This window comes from Puma concolor, chromosome C1 (genome assembly GCF_028749965.1).
Source record: "Puma concolor isolate L17-30 chromosome C1, mPumCon1.1.hap2, whole genome shotgun sequence".
NCBI lineage: Eukaryota > Metazoa > Chordata > Mammalia > Carnivora > Felidae > Puma > Puma concolor.
In genome coordinates this window covers 25279457-25304078 of record NC_141674.1, presented here as the reverse complement: position 1 = coordinate 25304078, position 24622 = coordinate 25279457, and the positions used below count along the sequence as shown (strand labels likewise).

General features: G+C 50.0%; 1 protein-coding gene across 1 annotated transcript; it reads left to right on the top strand.

The window, feature by feature from the left end:
- Positions 1-135: 135 nt before the first annotated feature.
- On the top strand, positions 136-23485 carry A3GALT2 (alpha 1,3-galactosyltransferase 2). Its single transcript, XM_025926167.2, has 5 exons — positions 136-2896; positions 20632-20715; positions 20895-20984; positions 21266-21403; positions 22211-23485. Exons 1-5 carry the CDS (start codon positions 2874-2876, stop codon positions 22896-22898), a joined length of 1023 nt encoding a protein of 340 aa, XP_025781952.2. The 5' UTR covers positions 136-2873; the 3' UTR covers positions 22899-23485.
- The last annotated feature ends 1137 nt before the right edge of the window (positions 23486-24622 follow it).

Sequence of the window (24622 nt, the reverse complement as noted above, 5' to 3'; positions counted from 1 at the left end):
TCCACTGGCTCCTTTTCGTCCACAAGGAGAGGGGTGGTTTCCTGGGTTGGGGGAGGGACGGCCTTAACTGGACAGCACGCCCTCCACGCTTTGCTGGGGCCCGGTCCGTGGTCTGAGGGCGCCCTTCGCCCCATTTCACAGGAGGAAGCTGACATGGCCTCTCTTTCACCTGTGTCCCTTGGAGTGGGAGGGTCCAGAGCCCCTTAGCTCTGAGTCCCCCTCTCACTTCCCGCAGGGGAGACGCAGTGCTCTTGGGCCAGGAATAACCTGGAACACCTGGGGCAGAGCCCAGACTCTTCCATCCCCAGGCACACACCCTCGGTTGTTGCTGCGCAGCGGCTCCGTGTCCGAGAGCCCTTGGGATGGCTTTGGTTCACTCGGCAGTTTCTGAGCAGTTGTGGGATGTTGGAATAGCTAATTATTAGAGGCTTTGTCCTCGCGCAAGTGACACCTAAGTCTTGAATGAAGAAGAAGGCATTCTCGACGCAGGTGGCTCTGCAAAGGCATGGGGGGTGGGGTGTGGATGGTGGGACTCGAGCTGAGCTGGCGGGAGTAGCCCCGGTGTGTGCGGCCAACAGCGGCTTGTGTGGCCCTGTGCCTCCCTGAACCAGGCCTCGTGGAGCGCAAAGCAGCCCCTGCCCTGCCCAAATGGAGCTGAAACTCCCTTATGAAACTCCTGCGCCTGACCTCCTGCTCCTTCCAGCTCTGGGTTTTTCCTTAAGGCAGTGTTTCTGCTTGTTTAAAATGTGGGTTTGAGGCCTGGGCCCCAGCACACTGAATCAGTCTCCAAGGGTGGAGCCCGGAAAGATATGGCATAGTAACTTCTAGGAGTTTGATACCGCCTCTTTGGAAAGCCAGTTAAATTGTAACTACTACCTGGAGGAGGAGAAGGAGAAGCCGACTTATGAGTTTGATTACCTAGAGGCCAGAGCCCGGACTGGAGGGGCGGCTCTGCCAGGGCCAGGCGGGGCGGAACCCAGGGGAAAGCGGGAAGGTGCGGGGAACCACCCGGTGGAGGAATGCAGGCCCAGCGGGCAGGTGCACTAGGGCCCCGTGCGGATCCGGACAAGCCCCTTCACCCCAGACCCCCATTTTCCCTTCTGGGGAAAGTGAAAGCCAGGCCTCTCCTGAATTTGTTCTTCGTGTGTGGTGAAGGAGGAAGACACCGAAACTCCTAAAAGGGGCCATGGTGAATTCGAGGGCACTGACACAAGCAAATACTGGTGGTTTTGTTCGGGTGACAGGCCCCACCTGTTCTAAGTTGGAAGGGTGCTTCTTTAAATTTTTTTTAAACATGTATTCATTTTTGGGAGACAGAGAGAGACAGAGTCCGAGCCGGGGAGGGTGAGAGAGAGGGAGACACAGAATCGGAAGCAGGCTCCAGGCTCCGAGATGTCATGTCAGCACAGAGCCTGACGCAAGGCTCGAACCCACAAACAGTGCGAGTGTGACCTGACCTGAGCTGAAGTAGGAAGCTTAACAGAGCCACCCAGGCAATCCGAAGCTTGCTTCTTTAAATCCATAGGGAGAGCCCCTGCTTGCGAAAGCTCACGGTAGGCCACTTTTACCAAAACCCTACAGCAGTACCCGTTTCCACTAAGGAAAACAAATGCCAAGAGGGTTTTTGTTTTATGAAAAAAGGCAAAAAGTGAAAATAGCCTTTGCTTTGCAGCAAGCTGCCATAGAAGCTCATGCAGTGCTAGGCCCTTCCGGGGACCGGGGACCCAGGGACCGAGCTCCTTCCGGAGACCGTGCTCCTTCCGGGGACCTGGGACGTGTGGCATCTCCGTCCCCACAGCTCTGGGAGCATCTGTGCTTTGTCTCCATTTATTTTGTGTATCCGTTAGCAAGGCGACAGTGTCCTAAGGGAGCAGAAAAGCCCACCATGTGTTACCCTTTGGATCCGGGAACGCTGAAAAAAACTTTCCATATAAAGTAATGATTCAATTAAAACTTCGCTTTTATGCCTTTTCTACTGAGGGCAGTTTTCATAAAGAACTCTCTTCTTTCAGATAGCAGGAAAACCTGTATTCGTTCTTGTTTACGCTTTACTCAGAATTTTGAAGACTTTTTTGATCATGAGACACGGTTTAAAAAAAAAAAGGTCTCCCGCTCTCATATACATACCTAAATATAGATCTCTGAAACAAAAATTTCATAAAACAATACCTACCTTTATGTGCAATACATTCTAATATTTTCTTTTCAATTCTCTTCCTGTTCATACGTTTAAATCTTGGTCTTGATCCCTGGTCCACAAAACTGATTTCTGAGAACTTGCAAACTGCACTTTTAGAAAACCCTGCCCAGTGTAAACTTTCCAAAACCCTTCCCTATCCCTATCTTGTGTGGCTCTTACACTGTGCTGGGTGACCGGTGTATGTACCCCATTTTATTGTGAGTTGTCCAAGGTCACAACCAGGTGACCAGTGCCCTTGAGATCTGGCAGAACAGGATTTTTCCCTGGGCAGCAAACACCTTAGCGGGACTCACAGACCATAGTCCTCTCCCAGGGCTCCAAGATGCTGAAGAGAGGCGCAGGGACCCCCCAAGGCAGGTAAGAGAAGTCAGTACGAAATAGCTCAGAGCCTCTGGCCAACCAGAGCTGGCTCTCCTCAGATTCACCTTCTCCCAGGTGATTGGCCCCAAGGGGGTTCCCAGCCCCCACCCCATCCTGGGGCTGGTTTCCTCCAGCAGGCACCGCCCCCAAGGGAGTCCCCATCAGGGCAGTTCATCCCTGCTGGCTTCTGTGGGTGTGGTTTCTGACAGATGGCCTGCAGCTGCTTTGTCCCAGTCACCAGGAACTGGTTATTTCTCCCCTGGCTCCAAGCTAGAGGGTTCTTCCTGGCAGGCTGTCCCCACAGCTTCTCGACATGGCTCTCAAGGAGAGACTCAGGTGAGTTGGGGACACTGCCAGCATGTGGGGGAAGATGGGGCAGGACAGCTGAACCGGCAGAAATCCAGCCTGGTGGCCAGAACAAGGCAAGGAGGAGGCACAAAGGCTGAGCCATGGAGATCCTGGGCAAAGGAGACTCTGACAGGGGACATCACTCAAGGGGTAGAGATGGTCCATGGGGCAGAGCTGGGTGGGGGCAGACTGCGTCCTGGGAGGCCTTGTGGCTCCTGGGGGAGAGTGGGGTTACTCCCCTGGCTTCCCTGAACTCTGAGCCCCCTTGGTGAGCGAGAGAAAGGCCCAGTGCTGCGTCCCCTGCCATAGCCAAGACCTCTCTCTAGTCCCACTGGGACTGACCGTCTGGAGTTGAAATTTGTTCCCACTTCAGAACTAATGCTTGTTCTTTAACCCCTTCTTGAAAGCGAGGAGGTCGGAGAGGTTAGAGCTTGGGGTGGGCTTGAGGGACCACTTTCTGCAGGTGGAGGTGGGGCGGAGGGGGTGCCTTTGAAAATATCTGAGCAAGCCATGTGGAAGAATGGGTCAGGCAGGGGCCCCTGTGGACTAGGGTTCCCAGCTGGGGCATGGGAGGGGGCGGCAGGAGCTGGCAGGTGCCCACCCGGCCCTCACCCGGGGCCACTTGGGGCCCGCTCTGCCTGGCTGCCTTGGCTGAGGTCCAGTGCCCAAGATATGCATCAGCTTGCCCTACCGAGGTTGGGGGTTGGTGTGGGTGCCGGCTAAATGAGTCAGGGTGGTGAAGGCTGAGAGCGGTCCACTCTAGCCTTTTCTCGCCCCTGCAGCGCGGACAGGTGGTGTTTCCCAGAGTGTACCTCTGGGGTAGCATTGCTTCCGGGAGCCAGCTGCAGCCCGCCCTCCCGGAGCTTGGTGGGGCTGGTGTGTGCAAGGGGAGAGAAAGCTTCCTGCAGGAGAGACACTGACCAGGGGAGGGGAGGCAGGGGGGATGTGAGGTGCCTTGGGGGAATATTAACCCAGCCAGAGACCGTTGGGAGAGGAGCGTTAAGGTTGAGCTGGGGCCAGGTCAAAAGGTGCCCCAAATGCCACATTCTGGCTTGGGAATCAGACAGACCTAAGTTCAAACTCAGCTCCGCCGCTTAACCAGCCGTGTGACCTTGAGCAAGTGATTTAATGTTTCTGAGCCTCAGTTTCTTCATTTATAAGGTGGAGATAATCATGGCATCTCCTTCAAGTGATCAGACCTCAATGCGATACAGACATAAAACACCCAGCAGGCAGAGTGCCTCAGTAAATGTCTGAAGATATTTGTAGAGTGCAGACTTAATGCTGAAGCAAACAGAGTCTTGAGAAAGGAGTCACAGTTTGGGAAAGAATGAAGACAAGGAACCTATTCATTGCTTCATTTAGTTTACTGAACAAATATTAATAGCACCAACCATGAGGCAGGCTCTCAAGTTTGGCCCCAAGAAAACAAAGGGTAATAAAACGGCCCTGCCGCCTGGCGGGGCAGAAGTACAGAGTAGAGTTTGGCAAGTGCTTGAGTAGAGGTTTGCACAGGTGCGGAAGAGCATATGGCAGCAGGTGTTGGAGGGGGAGGTCGAGGAAGGCATCACGAGGAGGAGGCTGGGTGTAGAAGAATTTTCTGGAGCTTGGTGATGGTTGATAGCAAAACAGCAATGTGGGCAAAGATACAGAGGTGGGGAAGACACTAAGTCATGGCAAGTTTAAGGAACTTCACGGAAAGAGACGGGGCAAGTTAGTAGACAGTTACAGGAATCCAGATGAGAAGCAGAGGTGGGGAAGAAGGAGCCTGGGGCTCTGGTGGGGAGGCGGAAGCAAGAGAATTTGGTGACGAAGGGCTCCGAGGAGCGAGGAAGTGGTCCCACTTGGGTAACTTGGGACCCATCAGAGAGAACACGTGGACATTATGATTGCATTTACCAGGATGGAGGAGACCTGAGTGGGGAGCAGGTTTCTGAGGAAAATCGAGAGTTCCTTTTTGACTTAAGTTTGAGGCACTTAGGAGACATCCAAGTAGAGAGCCCAGGTGGCACCAGTGCCCCCGGGGGTCCTCTGTCACTGTACCCATGATGCCCAGAACAGTCCCACCAGAGAATCCGGGCAGTGGTTCGGCCCCACCCCAGTTCCAGGATGGAACTTGACAAACTACACCACACAGTATAATAAGACTTTGGGTCTTTTTCCTGTGCTCCAGGCATAGAACTCCTAAAAACCTTGCAATTTCCTGAGTGATAGGACTATCTGTTGTTATTCACGATGAGTCACATGGTGACTTAGGATAGGCCCCTCAATTGTCTCAGGATGGGACTAACCACCTGAATGGCCAAGTTGACTGTAGACTTGGAACTTTCAGCCCCGCCCCCGACCTCCAGGGAGGGAAGGCAGAGCTGGAGACTGGCTATAAAAACTCCTGAACAGCAACGTTTAGAAACTTCCCGGGTTGGTGAATGCATTCATATGCTGGGAGGGTGACCCATTCCAACTCTGCGGGGCCAGAAGCTCCTGACCTCACTCTATGTAGCACTTCCTCTGGGTGTTCATGCATACCCTTTATAAATAAACCAGTAAAGATAAGTAAAGTGCCTCCCTGAGTTATGTGAGCGGTTCTGTGAGCAACTTATGGAACATGAGGAGGGGCTTGTGGGAACCCCTGAGTTATGGTCAATCAGCCAGAAGTAGGGGTGGCCCAGGATTTGCAACTGGCTTCTGAAGAGGGAGCCGTCTCACAGGACTGCGCCCTTGACCTGTGGGATCTGGCACTAACTCCAGGTAAATAGTATAGAAATGAATCGAATTGTTGGACACTCACTTGAGGCTGGAGAAATGACTTGGTTGTTGGTGTTGGAAAACACTCCAGAGGGTGACTAGAACGTAAGGGGAAGCTGGACAAGAGAGGAGTATAAAGAAAGACATTTTCCTCCCTTAGATAACATTAAAAAACAAAATTCATCTGAGTAAATCTGAAGATCTAATTGGGTTTATTTACTGATTCATGAACCAGGCATCATCTCAGCAGATAGAAAGGAGCTCCGAGGGGCCGTACAAAATGGAAGTCTTTTGTACGCAGAAGGGGATGGAGGAAAGGAGGCTTCTAGCTAAAAGTGGACTGTTTCAGGGTACCTGGATGGCTCAGTCAGTTGAACATCCAACTCTTGATTTCGGCTCAGGTCGTGGTCTCATGGTTTGTGAGTGTGAGCCCCATGTGAGGCTCTGCGCTGACAGCGGGGAGCCTGCTTGGGATTCACTCTCTGCCCCTCTCTTGCTTGTGCGCACTCATTCTCTCTCTCTCTCTCTCTGTGTCTCTCAAAATAAATTTTAAAAAAAGTGGGCTGTTTCAGGTAAGGTCACTTTCCTTTGGGGGAACGTGGGGGGTCTATCAGGCAGATAATCTCACTAGTGCTTACCAGGTAATTCTAGACAGACTGGTTAAAAGTTACATTCCTGGGAGAAGGTGAAGACTGCAATCCCCTTTGGTGCCAAGTCTTGGCTTGCTGACAGGGGGCTTCGTGTGAGTGCCTCCATTTGGGGCCCTGTTGTTTCTTTTTTAACACTTCCACCCCCTTTTGATCAGACTCTCAGTTGAGTTGAGAGACATGTCCAAAGTGTCAAGTGCCTCTCTCCCAGCTGTCACTCCAAGTTCTCCCAGTTTTCGCTGCTCCTGTGTGATATTCACAGGTCATGACCTCAGGATTACATTTGAAGTTGATCATGCTCTTCATTCCCCTTTTTGATGTTCCAGTCTCAGGAGATTATTTGCTTGGTGGTTAGGGGCTTTGAACGTGCATTTAAAGTTTTTGAGAGAGTACAGTGCCCCAGGGTTGCTCCTGTGATTATCATAAGCAGGATACCTCTCCATATCTAGAGTGCACCAAAGAGCCATGGTCCCCAAGACCCAAATCAATCAAAATCAAATAAGTCAAACAAAGACCCCATTGAAGGAGTCCTCTTTTTAAGCCAAGTGGCCTGCTCAGCAATCTTATGCAACCTTGTTTCAACTTCCCAGAAGTGTTAATCCAGGTGCGGGAGGCGGTGTTGACCACAGCACAGATACCTCCTTGCTCAGCCCAAAGTTAATCAAGGGCTGTCCTATTGTCAAAAACCACCTTGGCCAGAGAGTCTAAGGACTTTCATTGGGCCGCCATTGCTCTAGCACAAAGCCATACTTTGAAAGTTAAGAAGAGTGTGCTGATCACAGCCTCATTTGTATTCACTCCCAGCCAGGGAGGTAGACACCTAAGGAAGCAAATCCTGAATCACAAAAGCCTCCTGGTAGGTCCTTTCTAACTTGGTGTAAATTTAGGGGAGTTGACCCACAGGGTGCCTTAGTTTGTTGGTGAACAGTTAGGGGCACAGCTAACCCATTAGGTAAGAGTCATCGCCTGGTTATGCACCAACCATGTAGGCATTCATAGGCCCAAAGGAAGATGGAAACCGCCCCAGACATAGACCCTGTGGGAGTACTGCTCCCGCTAGGGTGGCTCTGTGAATGGAGTCCACCACCATGGACAGATCAGAGTTTTTGAAAGCTAGCAGTCTGAAAGGTTACCTCCCTTTAGCAATGGCCTGGAGATACAGATGCTGGTGCTCTCTTTCCAGGCCAATGCCAGCATAAAGGAAAGAAAAGAACAAAGGGTTTTACGTTAAAGTAGGGGGTCTCCATCTGGCACCTTGGGTGGACGCGGTCTACCCGGCTGTCAGCCAGCTACTTCTCTTCCTCGTCAATTTGATCTGGAAGTCTCCAGCCTCTGCACAGGACCAGATGTCAGGTGGAGCCTTCTTTAGCTGTGCAACGTGTACCCAAGGTTCAAGTCCCTAAAGGTGGCTGCCATCTGGGTAGCGAGGTGGACCTGGTATAGTCCCTTCCAAGGAGATTCAGGGCATTCTCTGTCCTTGTGACTCCCCGTCAGAAGGGTGGGAGAAACTTGGAAGCATCTGTTTGGAGAGTCAGAGCCAGATATTTCAGGCAACTAGAATAATTCCAGGTCTAGTCCAGTTTACAGGCACTTAACAAAACCTCAAAGACAATACACAGGATTAGAATCTAGTATCTACAAAGGGACAAACATAATTTTTCTCTCTACAATTACCTCCACTTACCAAATATAATCACAGTAAAACTAATTTGTTTGCATTAAACCAACTTGATTATATAAGTGCGTTAAGAACAGTGGCTGATTGACCATACAAGTCCTTAAGACTGCTTTGTTGGAACTTTTCATAAGGAATTTCAGACTGAACTTTTAAGTCTTTGAGATAGGGAGCCAAGCCAAGGGCTCCACAGTAGATTTTACCTAAAATACCTACAGTTTGGGTGAATTCGTATCCATCAAAACCTCGGTAATATAACTAGTGCTTCCCAAGGTGTCTTATTACAAGGAGAACCAGATTCACAGAGAACGTATGGAAATAACTAGCTATACTGCCATCAAAAAAAAAAAACCAAAACAATAGTTTCTAAATTCTGGAGGGATCAGGTCGGAGAAAAAGTAAATGTTCCATCTTTGTTTACAAAGGTACACACTTTACTGAATTGCTGTAAGTCATGTAGCCTTGTAAGATAAAAGGTTTCCTTAAATACAGAAAAACAAAACATTAAGGAACCAGAAACACTTCAGACAAAAAGTCAGAATAAGTTACAAGCATCCTTCCTGCTCGTTCTGTCCCGTGGAATCAATACTTGTTCTGCTTGAATCAGTTTTCCTATTAGTTCTGGAGATTTTTACCCATTTCAGTTTTACGGTCTTAAAGTTATAAGAAACCTGTACTGAATCTCCTTAAAGCCGCAGCACTTTTGCAAAAGCATCAGAGTGAAACATACCATCTGGGAATGACAAAAGGCTCAAAAATGGCTATTGCTAAATAGCATTGAGAAGGGAATTTGATTATTTCTGTAACATACAACATTTTAAGATAATAGCCAGGATTGTAGCTGATAGCATGACACCAGGACATATCAGATTTCCAGGAGTTTCACATAATTTCTGGAACACTTGCATACTGCGCAAATACAACGCAAGGAAGGCTTCATATTACTTTTTTGACAATGCTCCCCATGTAATTTAACATGTCAAATAAGCTACATCAGTTTGGCCTCTCTCTTTTTATAAGGAGAGAGAACAGTTCTTTTATAGTTTTCCACAGAGCCTGTGGAAAATCTCAAAGTTCCTTCCAGGTCAAAAAGACTTCCTTCAGCATGATATTGTAGGGGGAGGAGGAAAAAGTTGGTAAAAGGTCTTAAAAATACTTGAGCAAATAAGATCACAGGTTATTGGGGAGCATTAACTTGGTTATCTATTTAACCATGACAATCAGAGACTCTGTAAACAAATACAGAGAGTTAAGTTGTAAAACAAAAAAGAGCTCTTTGCCCTTCTAATAGGGAAGGCTTGGTTCTCTTAAGCAAAGATCTGATAGGAAACACAAGAAATTATTTTGACAGGCCACAAAAATCTTTGTTTTCTAGGCAGATTACTTAAAGGTAAAGAGAAAGCTCTGCAACCTCTTAGCAATATCTTATCTTTCTTTTTTTTTTTTAATATCTTTCTTAGACCAACAGTCTAAGAAAACTGTCCTTTTAACAGAGAGGAAACCAATTTTAATTTTGTCTCCATTTTTTTTTTTTTTTTTTTTTAAAGAGAGAGAGCATGAGCAGGGGAGGGGCAGAGAGAGAAGGAGAGAAAGAATCCCAAGCAGGCTCTGTGATGACAGCACGGAGCCCAACGCAGGGCTTGAACCCAGAGATCATGACCTGAGCCAAAATCGAGAGTCGGACACTTAAGCGACTGAGCCACCCAGGTGCCCCCGATTTTTTAAACTTCTGTCCACTCCAATCTTAGCCATCTTGACCACACATAAAATCCTTTTCCCAAGATTCCTTTTCTTTTTTTTTTTATTTATTTTTTTTATTTATATATGAAATTTATTGTCAAATTGGTTTCCATACAACACCCAGTGCTCATCCCAAAAGGTGCCCTCCTCAATACCCATCACCCACCCTCTCCTCCCTCCCACCCCCCATCAACCCTTAGTTTGTTCTCAGTTCTCAACAGCCTCTTATGCTTTGGCTCTCTCCCACTCTAACCTCTTTTTTTTTTTTTTTTTTCCTTCCCCTCCCCCATGGGTTCCTGTTAAGTTTCTCAGGATCCACATAAGAGTGAAACCATATGGTATCTGTCTTTCTCTGTATGGCTTATTTCACTTAGCATCACACTCTCCAGTTCCATCCACGTTGCTACAAAAGGCCATATTTCATTTTTTCTCATTGCCACGTAGTATTCCATTGTGTATATAAACCGCAATTTCTTTATCCATTCATCAGTTGATGGACATTTAGGCTCTTTCCATAATTTGGCTATTGTTGAGAGTGCTGCTATGAACATTGGGGTACAAGTGCCCCTATGCATCAGTACTCCTGTGTCCCTTGGATAAATTCCTAGCAGTGCTATTGCTGGGTCATAGGGTAGGTCTATTTTTAATTTTCTGAGGAACCTCCACACTGCTTTCCAGAGCGGCTGCACCAATTTGCATTCCCACCAACAGTGCAAGAGGGTTCCCATTTCTCCACATCCTCTCCAGCATCTATAGTCTCCTGATTTGTTCATTTTGGCCACTCTGACTGGCGTGAGGTGATACCTGAGTGTGGTTTTGATTTGTATTTCCCTGATAAGGAGCGACGCTGAACATCTTTTCATGTGCCTGTTGGCCATCCGGATGTCTTCTTTAGAGAAGTGTCTATTCATGTTTTCTGCCCATTTCTTCACTGGGTTATTTGCTTTTCGGGTGTGGAGTTTGGTGAGCTCTTTATAGATTTTGGATACTAGCCCTTTGTCCGACATGTCATTTGCAAATATCTTTTCCCATTCCGTTGGTTGCCTTTTAATCTTTGACAAAGCAGGAAAGAACATCCAATGGAAAAAAGACAGTCTCTTTAACAAATGGTGCTGGGAGAACTGGACAGCAACATGCAGAAGGTTGAAACTAGACCACTTTCTCACACCATTCACAAAAATAAACTCAAAATGGATAAAGGACCTGAATGTGAGACAGGAAACCATCAAAACCTTAGAGGAGAAAGCAGGAAAAGACCTCTCTGACCTCAGCCGTAGCAATCTCTTACTTGACACATCCCCAAAGGCAAGGGAATTAAAAGCAAAAGTGAATTACTGGGACCTTATGAAGATAAAAAGCTTCTGCACAGCAAAGGAAACAACCAACAAAACTAAAAGGCAACCAACGGAATGGGAAAAGATATTTGCAAATGACATATCGGACAAAGGGCTAGTATCCAAGATTCCTTTTCAACAGACCATCTGCAGCCTTCTTTTTTACCAGATTTTATCCTGTTTTTCCTCTTTCCCATTCTGAATAACCAGCCTTACTTTTAGGACAAACTAACTTTCTTTTCCCTCAACAAAAATGCAGTTCCATTCCTCATATCTTCTCTTACCGAAAATGTGCATCCTACTTTCCTTTCATACAGAGAACTTTCTTTATTAATTTCTAGTAGTTTTATTTTCCTTCTGTTAAGAATTAGAGTTGACCACGGGTGCCTGGGTGGCCTAGTCAGTTAAGTGTCCGACTCTTTTTTTTTTTAAGTTTTTTATTTATTTTGAGAGAGAGAGAGCGAGAGAGCAGGGGATGGACAGAGAGAATCCCAAGCAGACTTCAAGCTGTCTACACGGAGCCCAATGCAGGGCTTTAAACTCACAAATGAGGAGATCATGACCTGAGCTGAAATCAAGAGTCAGATGCTTAACCAACTGAGCCACCCTGGAGCCCCAAATTTCTGATTCTTGATTTTGGCTCAGGTCATGATCTCACAGTTTGAGTTCGAGCCCCGCGTTGGGCTCTGCGCTAAGTGTGGACTCTGCTTAGGATTCTCTCTCTCCCTCTCTCACTGCCCCTCCCTCACACTTTTGCTCTCTCTCTCTGTCTCTCTCTCTCTCTCAAAAATAAACATTAAAAAAATTACAATTGACCCTCAAACAACATGGCTTTGAAGTACATGGGTCCATTTATAATGGATTTTTTCTCAATACAGTACAGTATTGTAAATATTTTCTCATCCTTATGATTTTTTAAATAACAATTTTTTCCTCTAGCTTCCTTTAAGAACACAATATATGATACATATAACCTACAAAATATGTGTTAACCTCAGTAAGGCTTCCTGTCAACAGTAGGCTATTAGTAGTTAAGTTTGAGGGGGTGTCAAAAATTATATGCAGATTTTTTTTTAACATTTATTCCTTTTTTGAGAGACAGTGTGAGCAGGGGAAGGACAGAGAGGGAGACACAGAATCTGAAGCAGGCTCCAGGCTCTGAACTGTCAGCACAGAGCCCAACCTGGGGCTTGAACTCACAAACTGAGATCATGACCTGAGCGGAAGTCGGAGGCTTAACCCACTGAGCCACCCAGGCAACCCAATGATATCCAGATTTTTACTGCAAGTGAGGGTCAGCGCCCCTAATCCCCACATTGTTTGGGAGTCCATTGTATGTACTTTGCTGGAGTTTACATTTCAAGGAGATAGCCCACACCGGAAGAGGAGAGTCCCTAGAGAAGACCAGATAGAACATTTACACCTCAAAGGCTCAGGGAAAGAATGCAAAACCCTCCAGGGACGCTTGTTCCCCAAGGTCAGAATTTTTACAGTACCTACACGCCTTTTACAATGAATAAGGGTCAGGTTAATTGTTACAAAGAATGAGTGGAATTTGAATGGTCTCGAGAGCTGCATTTCTGGTCTTGCAAAGATTTGTGGGATAAGGACAGTTGCCTCTAACTCCTCTGAGAATTGTGTTGCATGTGACACACCCATGCACCTACGTTGGAACGTTTTTCTTTCCCTCTGAGTACCTTCAGCTTAAAGGAGAAGGTCTAAAAGAATTCCTATCTGGCTCGAAATATCAGCTCCCAGTTTGGCCAAGTTTATGACCAGAGTGTTATTAACTCCTCTCAAATATCTTGTCAGGTTTCAGTTGGGACAAACAGTACATATTTCTGGCAGTAGAAAACGATCCTGCAAACCCAAGAGGCACCCTCAAAGAAGGTGCAAAAGATATTATCTTCACAAGATCTAGAGCCCTTCCCAAAGATCAAGAACAATGGCCTAGATTTGGAAAGGGAGGGACAACGTGCAAACTTACTTTTTTTTTTTTTCTTTCTACCAAATACTAAAGAGATCCAGGAGAGCTGACTCTGGTAAGAATATTCTCAGCTTCAGGTGGCTTCTTCCAGTCTTTCCCAGGATCCCACTTGCAAGCCCCGAGCGAGGTTTAAAGTAGAGATTGTAGGGGCGCCTGGGTGGCGCAGTCGGTTAAGCGTCCGACTTCAGCCAGGTCACGATCTCGCAGTCCGTGAGTTCGAGCCCCGCGTCGGGCTCTGGGCGGATGGCTCAGGGCCTGGAGCCTGTTTCCGATTCTGTGTCTCCCTCTCTCTCTGCCCCTCCCCCGTTCATGCTCTGTCTCTCTCTGTCCCAAAAATAAATAAAAACGTTGAAAAAAAAAATTAAAGTAGAGATTGTAGGGGCACCCGGGTGGCTCAGTAGGTTAAGCATCCAACTTTGGCTCAGGTCATGATCTCCCAGTTCAAGCCCCACATCAGGCTCCTTGCTGACAGTGTGGAGCCTCCTTGGGATTCTCTCTCTCTCTCTCTCTCTCTCTCTCAAAAGAAATAAACTTTAAAAAGATAGCGATTGTAGCTCCAGTATCTACCAAAATATCTACCAATATCTACCAAAATTAGTTTTAATTTTATTTTTTAATATTTTTCATGTTTGTTTACTTTTGAGAAAGCAAGAGAGAGAACATGAGTAGGGAAGGGGCAGAGAAAGAGGAACACAGAATCTGAAGCAGGCTCCAGCCTCTGAGCTGTCAACACAGAGCCCAACATGGGGTTCAAACCCACGGACTGGGAGATCAGGACCTGAGCTGAAGTCTTAAATAAGTGATCTCCTCTAAATGGAATGTTCTCTGGGGCACCTGGGTGGCTCGGTTGAGTGTCCCAACTTTTGATTTTAGCTCAGATCATGATCCATCCCAGGGTCGTGGGATCAAGCCCTGTGCTTGAGGTTCTCTCTCTCCCTCTGCCCCTCTCCCCCCTGCTCACATGTGCCCTTTCTAAAAATAAAGAAAATTTTAAAAATAAACAAATAAATAAGTGGAATGTTCTCCATAATGGCAGTTGTAGTTCTAGGTTGCTTGAGTAAGATTTTTGCCATTTTGTAGGTACCTGTAGCTTTCAGCACTGCAGTTCTTAGACACAGAATAAGTCAGCAGACTGGAAGATGGTGTGCTCAACTCTTGTAATTAAAAAAAAAAAAAAAAATCTGGGGCGCCTGGGTGGCGCAGTCGGTTAAGCGTCCAGCTTCAGCCAGGTCACGATCTCGTGGTCCGTGGGTTCGAGCCCCGCGTCGGGCTCTGGGCTGATGGCTCGGAGCCTGGAGCCTGTTTCCGATTCTGTGTCTCCCTCTCTCTCTGCCCCTCCCCCGTTCATGCTCTGTCTCTCTCTGTCCCAAAAATAAATAAAAACGTTGAAAAAAAAATTTCGTGAACATTTGTTTATTTATTTTAGAGAGAGAGAGCAAGAGAGCACGAACGTTGTGGGGGAGGGGCAGAGAAAGAGGGAGATACAGAATCTGAAGCAGGCTCCAGGCTCCGAGCTGTCGCTGTGGGCACAGAGGGGCTTGAGCTCAACAAACCGCAAGATCGGGACCTGAGTTGAAGTCGGACGCTTAACTGACTGAGCCACCCAGGTGCCCCTCAACTCTTGTAATTTAAGAATCCCATTAGTAGTAGTAGTAGTTATTCTTTTTGAGCCAAGCCTTTGGGTGTCTCAGAACCAAACTAATACTTAAAAGAGATGTGCTGCTGGGTTGGGAATTGTGTGACGCTTTACGGTGTACCTCGTTGCATGGAGGTTTTCTTGAGGTTGGCAGGTGACCTACTGCGACTCTTCGCCTAACCTAACAGGAAATTTTGGGTTAAGTGGCAAGTGTTCTAACAGTTTTTAAATGTTTGACCCACGCCCACCAATTTGGGCAGCTTTTGAGATTCCCATTAGCAATAGCCTTTACCTGATGGACATAACAGAGACCAACAGTGACCAAAGAAATGGGACTGTGGACACCAGCAGTAACCTGTGGACTGGCCAACAAAGGGCCTGTGTGCTCCCCCCCAGCAACTCCCAGTGTGGAAGTGGGGCCGGGGGGGAGGGCTGAATCACAGACCCCAGAGAACTGAGTCCAAACAAATGGGGACTGGAGCTGCCACCGGCAGTTCCCAACGTGGAATCTGGGGACAGAACGAAAGGTCTGGGGTTTCCAAGAAAATGGGGGCAATTCACACTAAACCAAGGACTAGGGGCTTGGGTTCTGGGTGGAACTGTCTGTTAGCTCAAGCTGACCAGCCCCAGACTGGAAAGCCAATTGGAAAAGGAGGCTGATGCAAAGTATGTGAGCTCAGAACCAAGAGGACCATAACCCTCAGAAACAGCGAGAAAGAGAATACAAAGGGTTCGAGGTACCACGCCTGTGTTCCTCGCTGTCCCCAGAGCCCCCAGAAGTCTCCTTTGTTCCCGTCACCGCCAGCAAATCTGTTAAACAAAATTCAGTGGAGTAAATGTGAAGGTCTTAATCGGCTTTACGTAACAATTCATGAATCGGGCGGCATCCCATCTCGGCAGATACAAAGGAGCTCTGAGGGGGCTGTAGAAATGCTGTTCTAGGCAGAAGAGGTGGGAGGAAAAGGCAGTTTCTAACAAAGACTGGACTGCTTCGAGCAAGGTCACTTTCTTTTAGGGGAAAGTGGGGGTCCATCAGGCAAGTATTCTCACTAGTGCTGACCGGGTAATTCCAGACTGACCGGTTAAAGGTACATTTCTGGGAGAAGGTGAAACTGCATTTAGCGACTCCATTTGGGGCCTATTGTTTCTTTAACAAAGACAAAAGTAACACCTGCTCATTGTACAGCGGAACGTGAGAGAAGTGTATCCAGCAGAAATCCCCTCTTCCCTCTAATTTCAGCCCCCCAGTAACTGGTGCATCTCCTTCAGAATCCGTGCGTCTAGTAGCCACCAGCCCTATGTAGCTACCAAGCACTTGAAATGTGGCTCATTCCAATTGAAATGTGCTATAAATCTAAAATATATACTGGACTGAGTACTTAGACTTAGTATGAGACAAGAATATAAAGTATCTCCACCATTTTCATATTGATTATATGTCAAAAGGATATTTTGGACACAGTGGGTTAAATTACAATGTTATTAAAATTAATTTCAGCCCTTTTCACAGTTTTTTATGTGGCTACTAGAAAATTTTAATTTATATATCTGGCTCATATTGTACTTCTTTGGTTTCTTTCCTTTTTTTTTTTTTACTTTTTTAAATGTTTATATTTATTTTGAGAGAGAAAGAGAGAGCATGTACGAGCAAAGGCGGGGCAGGGAGACAGGGAAAGAGAGAGAGAATCCCAAGCAGGCTCTGCGAATGCTAGCACAGCCGGACGCGGGGCTCAGACTCACCAACCATGAGATCATGACCTGAGCCGAAATCAAGAGTCGAACCCAGGCACCCTTCATATTGTACTTCTATTGGATAATGCTTTTCTAGATCTTTCCCGACACATTTATGAAAGACCATAGGTATGCATGTCTGTAAATGGGGGCTTTCCCCTCATAGAAGTGAGATCAGCCTCTATACACAGTCCTGTTATTTCCTTTTCCACTTCACACATCGGGACCTCTTTTCCAGAATGTACATAGAAATCCACCTCATCCTTTTCACGGGTCCTGTTGCTTTCCGCGGTATAGGTGTGCATAATTCACGAATCCAATTCGCCACTGATCAACACTGGGGCTTCTGAGACGTCCATTCACTCTTTCAAACAAACCTATGAGAGCATCCTTGGTCTACCCACCGTGAGTCTCCATTTCTAGAGGTGGGAAAGCTGGGTCAGGCGAGAGCACTTCGAATGTGACCGCCAAGGAGTCAGATTCTGAAGGCTTCTTGGACAGGGCTTCGAGGTTTAGACTTTATCTTGCAGGCAGTAGGAAGGCTTAAAACTTGTTTGGTTTGATTTTGTTTTTCTAAATTGCTAACTGTGTATCTTTCCTGCATTAAAAAGCCAATATAAGCACATTTAAAAAACTTGAAAAAGTAAAGGGAAAAAAAAGCCCTACTATAACATTGCATAGATACTGAAGTTTTCCTTTTTAGTCTTATTTTCTGGTGCATGTTTTAATTCCTGCTAAATTATCATCATACTGCCCAGGGGCACCTGGGTGGCTCAGTCGGTTAAGCGTCCAAATTTGGCTCAGGTCACGATCTCATGGTCCATGAGTTCAAACCCCTCATCGGCTTCTGTGCTGACAGCTCGGAGCCTGGAGCCTGCTTCGGATTCTATGTCTCCCTCTCTCTGCCCCTCCCCTGCTCACACTCTGTCTCTCTCTCTCTCAAAAATAAACATTTTTAAAAATTTAAAAATAAATAACAATGATCATACTGCCCATTGATTTTAGAACCTGCTTTTTTCATTTACGGTTTCTGCATAAGCATTTTTCCACGTGACCACGGAGTCGTCAGAAAAAGGCTATTTAGTCGGGGGGCTGGCTGTTAGGGCCTTTTCAGCAGCCCGCGGAATGCCTTCTCCCTGGTGCTTCCAGTCAGGATCCAACCAAGCCCAAGTGCCCCTCATATAAAGGAAACACACACTCCTCCACCAATCCCAGCCTCTCAGCCCCATCCCGTTGCCCCCATCCGCCTCCTTCCTTCCAGCCACACTTCTGGAGAGTCAACCCACGCCCCTGCCTCCACCACTGCACCTCCACTTACTCCTCCACCCACCCCACCAGTCGGGCACTGTCTCCTTTCCCAGCTCCCCTGGCCGGGTCCCTTTAACCTTGACCAAGTCCTGCCTGCCCCCTTGACAGCCCTCCACCACCCCACCACCAACGCCCTGGTTCACGAGGGCTAGCAGTAGCCCGGAACTGCCTTCCTGCCTCCAGCCACGCTCCCTCACCCCTCAGGGTCCAGGCTCAACTGTTTAGCTGCAGTATTTTTTTTTTTTTCAAATAAAAGTCTGCATCAGTCCCTGGAGGAAGTATCTTTCAGGGCTCCCTATGGTCCTCCAGATGAAGCCCAACCCCTTAGCCTGGAATGCAGGGTGATCTGGCCCTGGCTTACCTTCGGCCTCACCTGTCCCCGCTCCCCACCTGCACTCCACCCTGCAGAGTGACCCGTAGTGCCATGCGCACCCCACATTTTCTCTCCCCTCTCACTTCTGTACGTTGTTGTTTTCTTCTCATAGACCTCCCTTCCCCGCTGCTGCCTTCTTTGCCCGGATAACTTCTAATCATTAGAAGCCACCCCCTCCAGGAAGCCTCCCCAACTTCCTCCCCATCTGTCAAGGTTCAGTTGCCACCCTCCAATTTGCCCTCATAGCATCTTGTATTTATACTGATTACAGCCTTTACTGTGCTGTGTTCCATTCATCTGTTTGAGGTCTGTCATCTGACCCATTTCCTCTCTTCCTGGCCATCCACATCTTCCTGATTCCCTTCCATGAAGATAAGGTCTGTGCCTCGCTCACCTCTGAATCCTTGACCTAGCAAGTGCATGATTCTGAGCTTATGCCCAATCAATATAGGGTGAAGGCATGCATAAGCAGAAACTAGTGAACATCTTGATGGATAAACTTTTTGCATCCTGAAGATGATCTCTGAGCAGACTCTCAGAAGTTGGGGTGATTGGATTAAAGGGTAGGAACAGTGAAAGCTGGAAAGCTAAGTAGCTTTCCAAAAAGATCTAGCAATCTTCACTCCCACCAGCAACTGTAAGAGTGCCTGTCTCACTGTATACTTGAAGCATGGCTAGTTTTTGTTGTTTTGTTTTGTTTTTTTTTTTAAAGCTCATTTTATAAGTAAAACATGCCACCCTGTTCTAATTTGTATGTCTTTGGTTACTAGTGAGGGTGAACATTTCCCCATAGATTTGCCTTCTAAATGTATTTCTTCTTGGATGTTTGGTCACGTGATGTGGACACTGTGAAAGCAGGTGGGCATTTTATAGGATGACTTTGGGGGTTGTGTAGGAAGGGGCTGGAAGTTGATGCTTCAATGGTCCTGGTGGGGGATGTGCAGGCAGGATCACTGTGGGGCCAGGAGTACCACAGGGGCCCGGGGGTGGGGGGGAGGACATCCAGGAGGCGAAGTCAACCCACCCTGGGGACTGACAGCAGATGACGGGGGCGGGGGTGAGACAGAGGAAGGGGTTGGGGTGTAGTCAGGTTTCTGGCTTGGCCAACTGAACAGAAGGAGGTACCATGTGCTGAGAAGGTGCACAGGTAGACACAGGCACACAGACACCACAAGACCCCTCTCCTATCTACTAGCTACATCTGATGAGGAACAGCCAAGTCGGGTAGCTGAGAAGGCAGGGAGGCAGGAGCGTCTGATCCGGCAGGCTTGAGAGAGGAGGGGAGCCAGACTTTGGAAGGATTTGTAGGGCAGAGAGTGGAGTTGGGAGGTTGTCCGGGGATCATGAGGGTCTGTTCAGGAATAATGACAATTGCAACTGAGCTAGAACTGTGTGCAAGGCCTTGACCTAACTGCTTAGCGTGTATCAACTCACTAGCCACCTCAGCCCTCTGAGGGAAGCATTCTTATCATCCACATTTTATAGATGAGTAGACTGTAGTGCAGAAGTCCAGAACCTTGCCCCAAGGCCAGACAACTTACAAATGGTGGACTGGGATTGGAACCTGGGGGTCTGGCCCCAGTGTCCGTGCTCCTCACCAGGCGGTTCCAGCCTTTCAGGAGACATGGGCATACAGGAGGGGTGGGGGATACTGGATGAGATCCCCCAGAGGATCTCGACTTTGGGGGCCCTTCCTGGATGACTCCCAACCGTGGCCACACGCCAAAGCCGACCTCCTCCGAGCAGGAATGGGGCTTCTGAGCTCTGCTGGACGTACCCAGCCCAGTGGCTGAAGCCACTGTAGACGCGTGGCCCCTGACCACAGCCCACCCCCCATGCAGCCCCTCAACTCATCGGTGTCAGACAGTTCTCAACTCCCGGTCACCAAGCCACAAACTTCCTTGCATCCCCTCCCAGTCTCTTCTCCTGTCCAAGGCCAGTCCTGCCCCCTACCCAGGCTAAGCACCCCAACCTCTAATATTATCGTCCCCCAAACCTGCCCAAGGTCATGTCCCGTTGCACTGCTGGGAAAAGCAAAGGATTATGTATCCAAACATTCATCAAAAGGGGCCTGGTCAGGTAAATGATGCTCTATCCAATAAATGGTCTATTGGGCAGCTGGGGAAAAGGGAGGCAAGCACTTCAAGTATTCAGAGGGGATAACCGCAAAGATAATGGTCAGTGGAGGCAGTGGAAAATGCAAGATGCAGAGCGGCATATCTACTGTGCTACCACCGATCGGGGGAGGGGAGGAGGGAGGATTTGCCACCATATTTATATTTGCCTGCATACGCACAGATCACCTCTGGAAGGAGGCACAAGAAAAGAGTAGTGCTGGCTCCCCTCCATGCAGAGCAACTGGGTGGATGGGACCAGGCAAGACTTTGCACTACATATACTCTTTTGTACCTCTGAATACCTGTCCCATGTGAAAAGAATATATTTGTATCCAAAAATAAATAACCTGCAACATTAAAATTACATAAGCAATTTCTCATGTGTATGTGTATGTATAAATGAATTGCTAATGCCCTCCCCACCACCCAGGACCTGGAAGAGACTCTTCTGGTTGCTGATCCTATTTGCACTTGGCCTCTTAGGGCTGTACCTGTATGGGCTCCCTGTAATCAGGTACAACTCCCTTCCCCCAGCCCTCAACGTGGGAACCAGCAGGGTCGGGGCCTCTTCTAAGTGCCTCCTTGAGGGATGGTGGGCGATGGCTATCTTGGCTGCACACCTGTCCTTGTGGGCTCCCCCTCCTTGTAAAGTGCAAAGAGAGAGGGCCCCTCACTGCTGCCCCCACCCCGCAGGCATCTGGAAGTCCTCATCCCCATGGGTGTCTGCCCTTCTGCCAGAATGGCCCTGCTGAGAGACAACTTCACGGGTCTCTTGCATCCCTGGTAAGGAGCTAACACCCACATGCCCTAGAGAGCCCTGCCTTCCGTGTCCCTGCCCTCCACACATCCCTCACCCTGGCAGGGCCAGGTACTCCTCCCAGGGGCCCCATCAGGTCACACATCTCCCAATCCTCTGTGTTGGATCTAGGCTAGGGACTTCTAGGGGCGGGGGCTGGGTGGGACCCATTTGTGGGGCCCTAGGGTACGGCACTGGGGAGGTGGCGGTGACAATGCACCAGACCAGCGGATGAATGGACCTATCTCTCCATCCCTGTCCCGGCCAGGGCCCGGCCTGAAGTCCTGACCTGTACCTCCTGGGGGGCCCCCATTATTTGGGATGGCACCTTCGACCCAGCTGTGGCCCAGCGGGAGGCTCTGCAGCAGAACCTCACCATTGGTCTGACTGTCTTTGCTGTAGGCAGGTAAGGCCTGGGGAGGGGAGCGGTGCTGTCCAGGCAGGGAGTGGAAGGGGTGTGCATGGGACGCAGGGATGGGGCACAGGGTTCTCCCCGGCCGCAGGATCCCAAAGCGAAGAGGGAAGCGAAGACAGCACCTCTTGTCCCAGCCTCCTGGGGAGCAGGCAGGACCACCTTTTCCCTTTCCCTCCTCCCTAGACACCGGCACCATGGAGCCCACCCAGCACAGGCCCCTACCCAGGGACCGTCCTGACCATCTGCATGAGGAACTGTCACAACCTCGGTGATGACAACAACGGCTGTTATTACAGCTTAAGATTCTGTGGGCAGGAACTCCCCAAGGGCTCCCCGCTGCTCCCCCATGTCTGGGCCTCCCCTGGGATGGCCGACTGCTGAACACCGGTGCGGCACCTGTCTTCACAATGCCTTCCGCGCGGCTGGCTGGGCTTCCTCACGTCGCCGCGGCATCACGGGTCCAGGCCTTCGTAAGCTTTAAGCTTCGAAGGCTCAGAGCCCTAATGAGGCAAAGGCTAACGCTGCCGGCCATCCCAGGGCCAGCACGGCCCCTCTGCCGCGGGACCCTGTTGATCCAGGCGGGCAGTGGGAGCCCACGGTCAAGGCAGGGAACCCAGGGCTGCGAAGGCGAGCGATCTGCAAGCCTCTGCGCCCGCCTTGAAAGCTGCTGCGGCTGGAGGGTTGCGGAGCCCCGGAGCCCGTGGCTGCAGGGAGCCGGGAGCCCGAGCCCGAGCGCGGCCGGGGCCGAGGAAGGCGCCGCGCTCGGGCTGACCCGCCCCGCCCCACCCCGCCCGGCAGGTACCTGGAGAAGTACCTGGCGCGCTTCCTGGAGACGGCCGAGCAGCACTTCATGGTGGGCCAGCGCGTGGTGTACTACGTGTTCACCGAGCGCCCGGACGCCGTGCCCCGCGTGGCGCTGGCCCCGGGCCGCCTCCTGCGCGTGGAGCGCGTGGCCCGCGAGCGGCGCTGGCAGGACGTGTCCATGCAGCGCATGCACACGCTGCACGAGGCGCTGGGCGGGCGGCTGGGCCGCGAGGCGCGCTTCGTGTTCTGCATGGACGTGGACCAGTACTTCCACGGCGCCTTCGGGCCCGAGGCGCTGGCCGAGTCGGTGGCGCAGCTGCACTCCTGGCACTACCGCTGGCCGCGGTGGCTGCTGCCCTACGAGCGCGACGCGCGCTCGGCCGCCGCGCTGGCGCCGGGCGAGGGCGACTTCTACTACCACGCGGCCGTGTTCGGGGGCAGCGTGGCGGCGCTGCGCCGGCTGACGGCGCACTGCGCACAGGGCCAGCGGCGGGACCGCGAGCTCGGCCTGGAGGCGCGCTGGCACGACGAGAGCCACCTCAACAAGTTCTTCTGGCTGCACAAGCCCGCCAAGGTGCTGTCGCCCGAGTTCTGCTGGAGCCCCCACATCGGCTCGAGGGCGGAGATCCGGCGGCCGCGCCTGCTCTGGGCGCCCAAGGAGTACGCCCTGCTGCGCGACTAGTCCCCGACCCCCTGCCGGCCCGGGAAGGGGGCCCCTGAAGCCGTCGGGGCGCCCCGGAGGGCAGCGAGAGCTTGGATCGAAACAGCCCTGCCCGCCTGGCCGTGGGATCGTAGCGGTGGGAGGAGGAGGAGGCCCTGGGCTTTGGGGAGCTAGCTGTTCTACAGGAGGGAAAGGTCCCTTTCCTCCACTTTCAACAGCCACCGACAAAGCACCGCGACAGTAGCGCCTCGCAAGCTGCCCTTCACCTCTGACCTTACTGGATTCGGCTGATGCCTCCTGCAGAGCTGTTTTAGCCCTTCCCGCCCCGCCCCCCCCCCCAACGCCAGCCCCCAACCCCCTTTTTGATAAGGAGACTGAAGCACAAAAAGGGAACGTAAGTGCCTAAGGCACAGAGAAGCTGTGAGTCTGTCTGGGCGGCAGCTGGAGAGGCAGGACTGGCTCTCACTCCAAAGAGAGTAGCTTCTGGGTGAACAGGAGAAAGCTGCTGCCACAGAAGAAACATCTGAGTCCTTGGCTTTGCTCCCCCCCACCCTCAAGCAACTTTGTACGTATTTAAGTAATATTATAATAAAATTATTCCAAAGGTATCCTTACGGCCCTCTCTCCTGGACAGTGTCCACAAAAAGGACATTTCCTTGATGCGGGGCCCATAGTCTGGGCCTGGTAAGTTTCCTTACTCGTGTCTGCTATCTAGACTTTTCATCCCTGGGTGGGGGGCTGCGGGGGGAGTGGGAAACACAGGCTCTGAACAGCAGGTGAAATCATCAGGCCCTGCGGGAAAGGTGGTTACGGGGCCAAGGAGACGGGGAAGGTAGCAGCTTGGAAGCCCCTGCCCTGTCCTCTGACACTTGGGGAAACTGAGGCCCTGGGAGGGTGGGATTTCACTCCAGGTCTCCCGAATCCAGTATACAGTGTTCTCACAGACCTTGCGTTTTTATGAGCCTCCACTGTTCCCAGGAAGGACAGCAGTTCCAGTGTAAATCCGTCCTGATGGTTTTCACAATCTGATCATTTTTACAAGCGGGTTCCACTTATTGATGATGTGACATAAGAGATCTCGCCCCTCTCAAACGCAGTTCAAAGCTCCCCACTGCCTCCCACCCAAACTGGATTAGCAAAACCCAGAAGGCCTTTTGGACTCTGGTTTAGATAAGCACAGGCCAGCTGTACCTTAGAACAGGTTATTGCTTGATGGCTCTGAGCTGGCACATTCCTTCCTCTCTCTTACCCTGCAGCATTCCCCGAGGGCCACCCACACCCACCTTCACACACACCCCGTGGCCATGAGAGGCCTGAGCACCAGCCAGTAAGATCTGCTTCTCTTCTAACTCTGCGCGTGACCGTGGACAAGTTCCTCACCTTGCTGAGCCTCGGTTTCCTCAGATTTGTAAAGCGGGGGTGCCCATCACCCTCCCTGCGGAGGTTGTCGTGATGCTGCAGAAAATGTAACTTGCCTTCTCCCCGTCCTTGCCTGCCCCTTCTCCACCAAGTCCGTGGAGTCAAAGGCTTTGCCAAAAGAACAGCCATTTCCTGTTTTAAATGATGGCTGGGTCAGGGGTTTCCAGGTGCTGGACTGGGACAGCTTCGCACTGTGGGTAGGGACCTTCCTGAGGACAGGGAAGAGTCAAGGAAGATGCAGTGTGGAACAGACAACCTCTTGGGAGTGTCTCCCTCCTTTGTCTTACCCGGAGGCCCATGGGGGGGACATTAGAGGGACTTGGGGC

Bases quoted from the DNA above. Each gene is read 5' to 3' on its own strand.
- A3GALT2 (XM_025926167.2), top strand. From the start codon at position 2,874: ATGGCTCTCAAGGAGAGACTCAG. The intron at 2,897-20,631 runs GTGAGTTGGGGA...CCCACCACCCAG, and splicing joins GCTCTCAAGGAGAGACTCAG to GACCTGGAAGAGACTCTTCT. The intron at 21,404-22,210 runs GTAAGGCCTGGG...CCCGCCCGGCAG, and splicing joins ACTGTCTTTGCTGTAGGCAG to GTACCTGGAGAAGTACCTGG.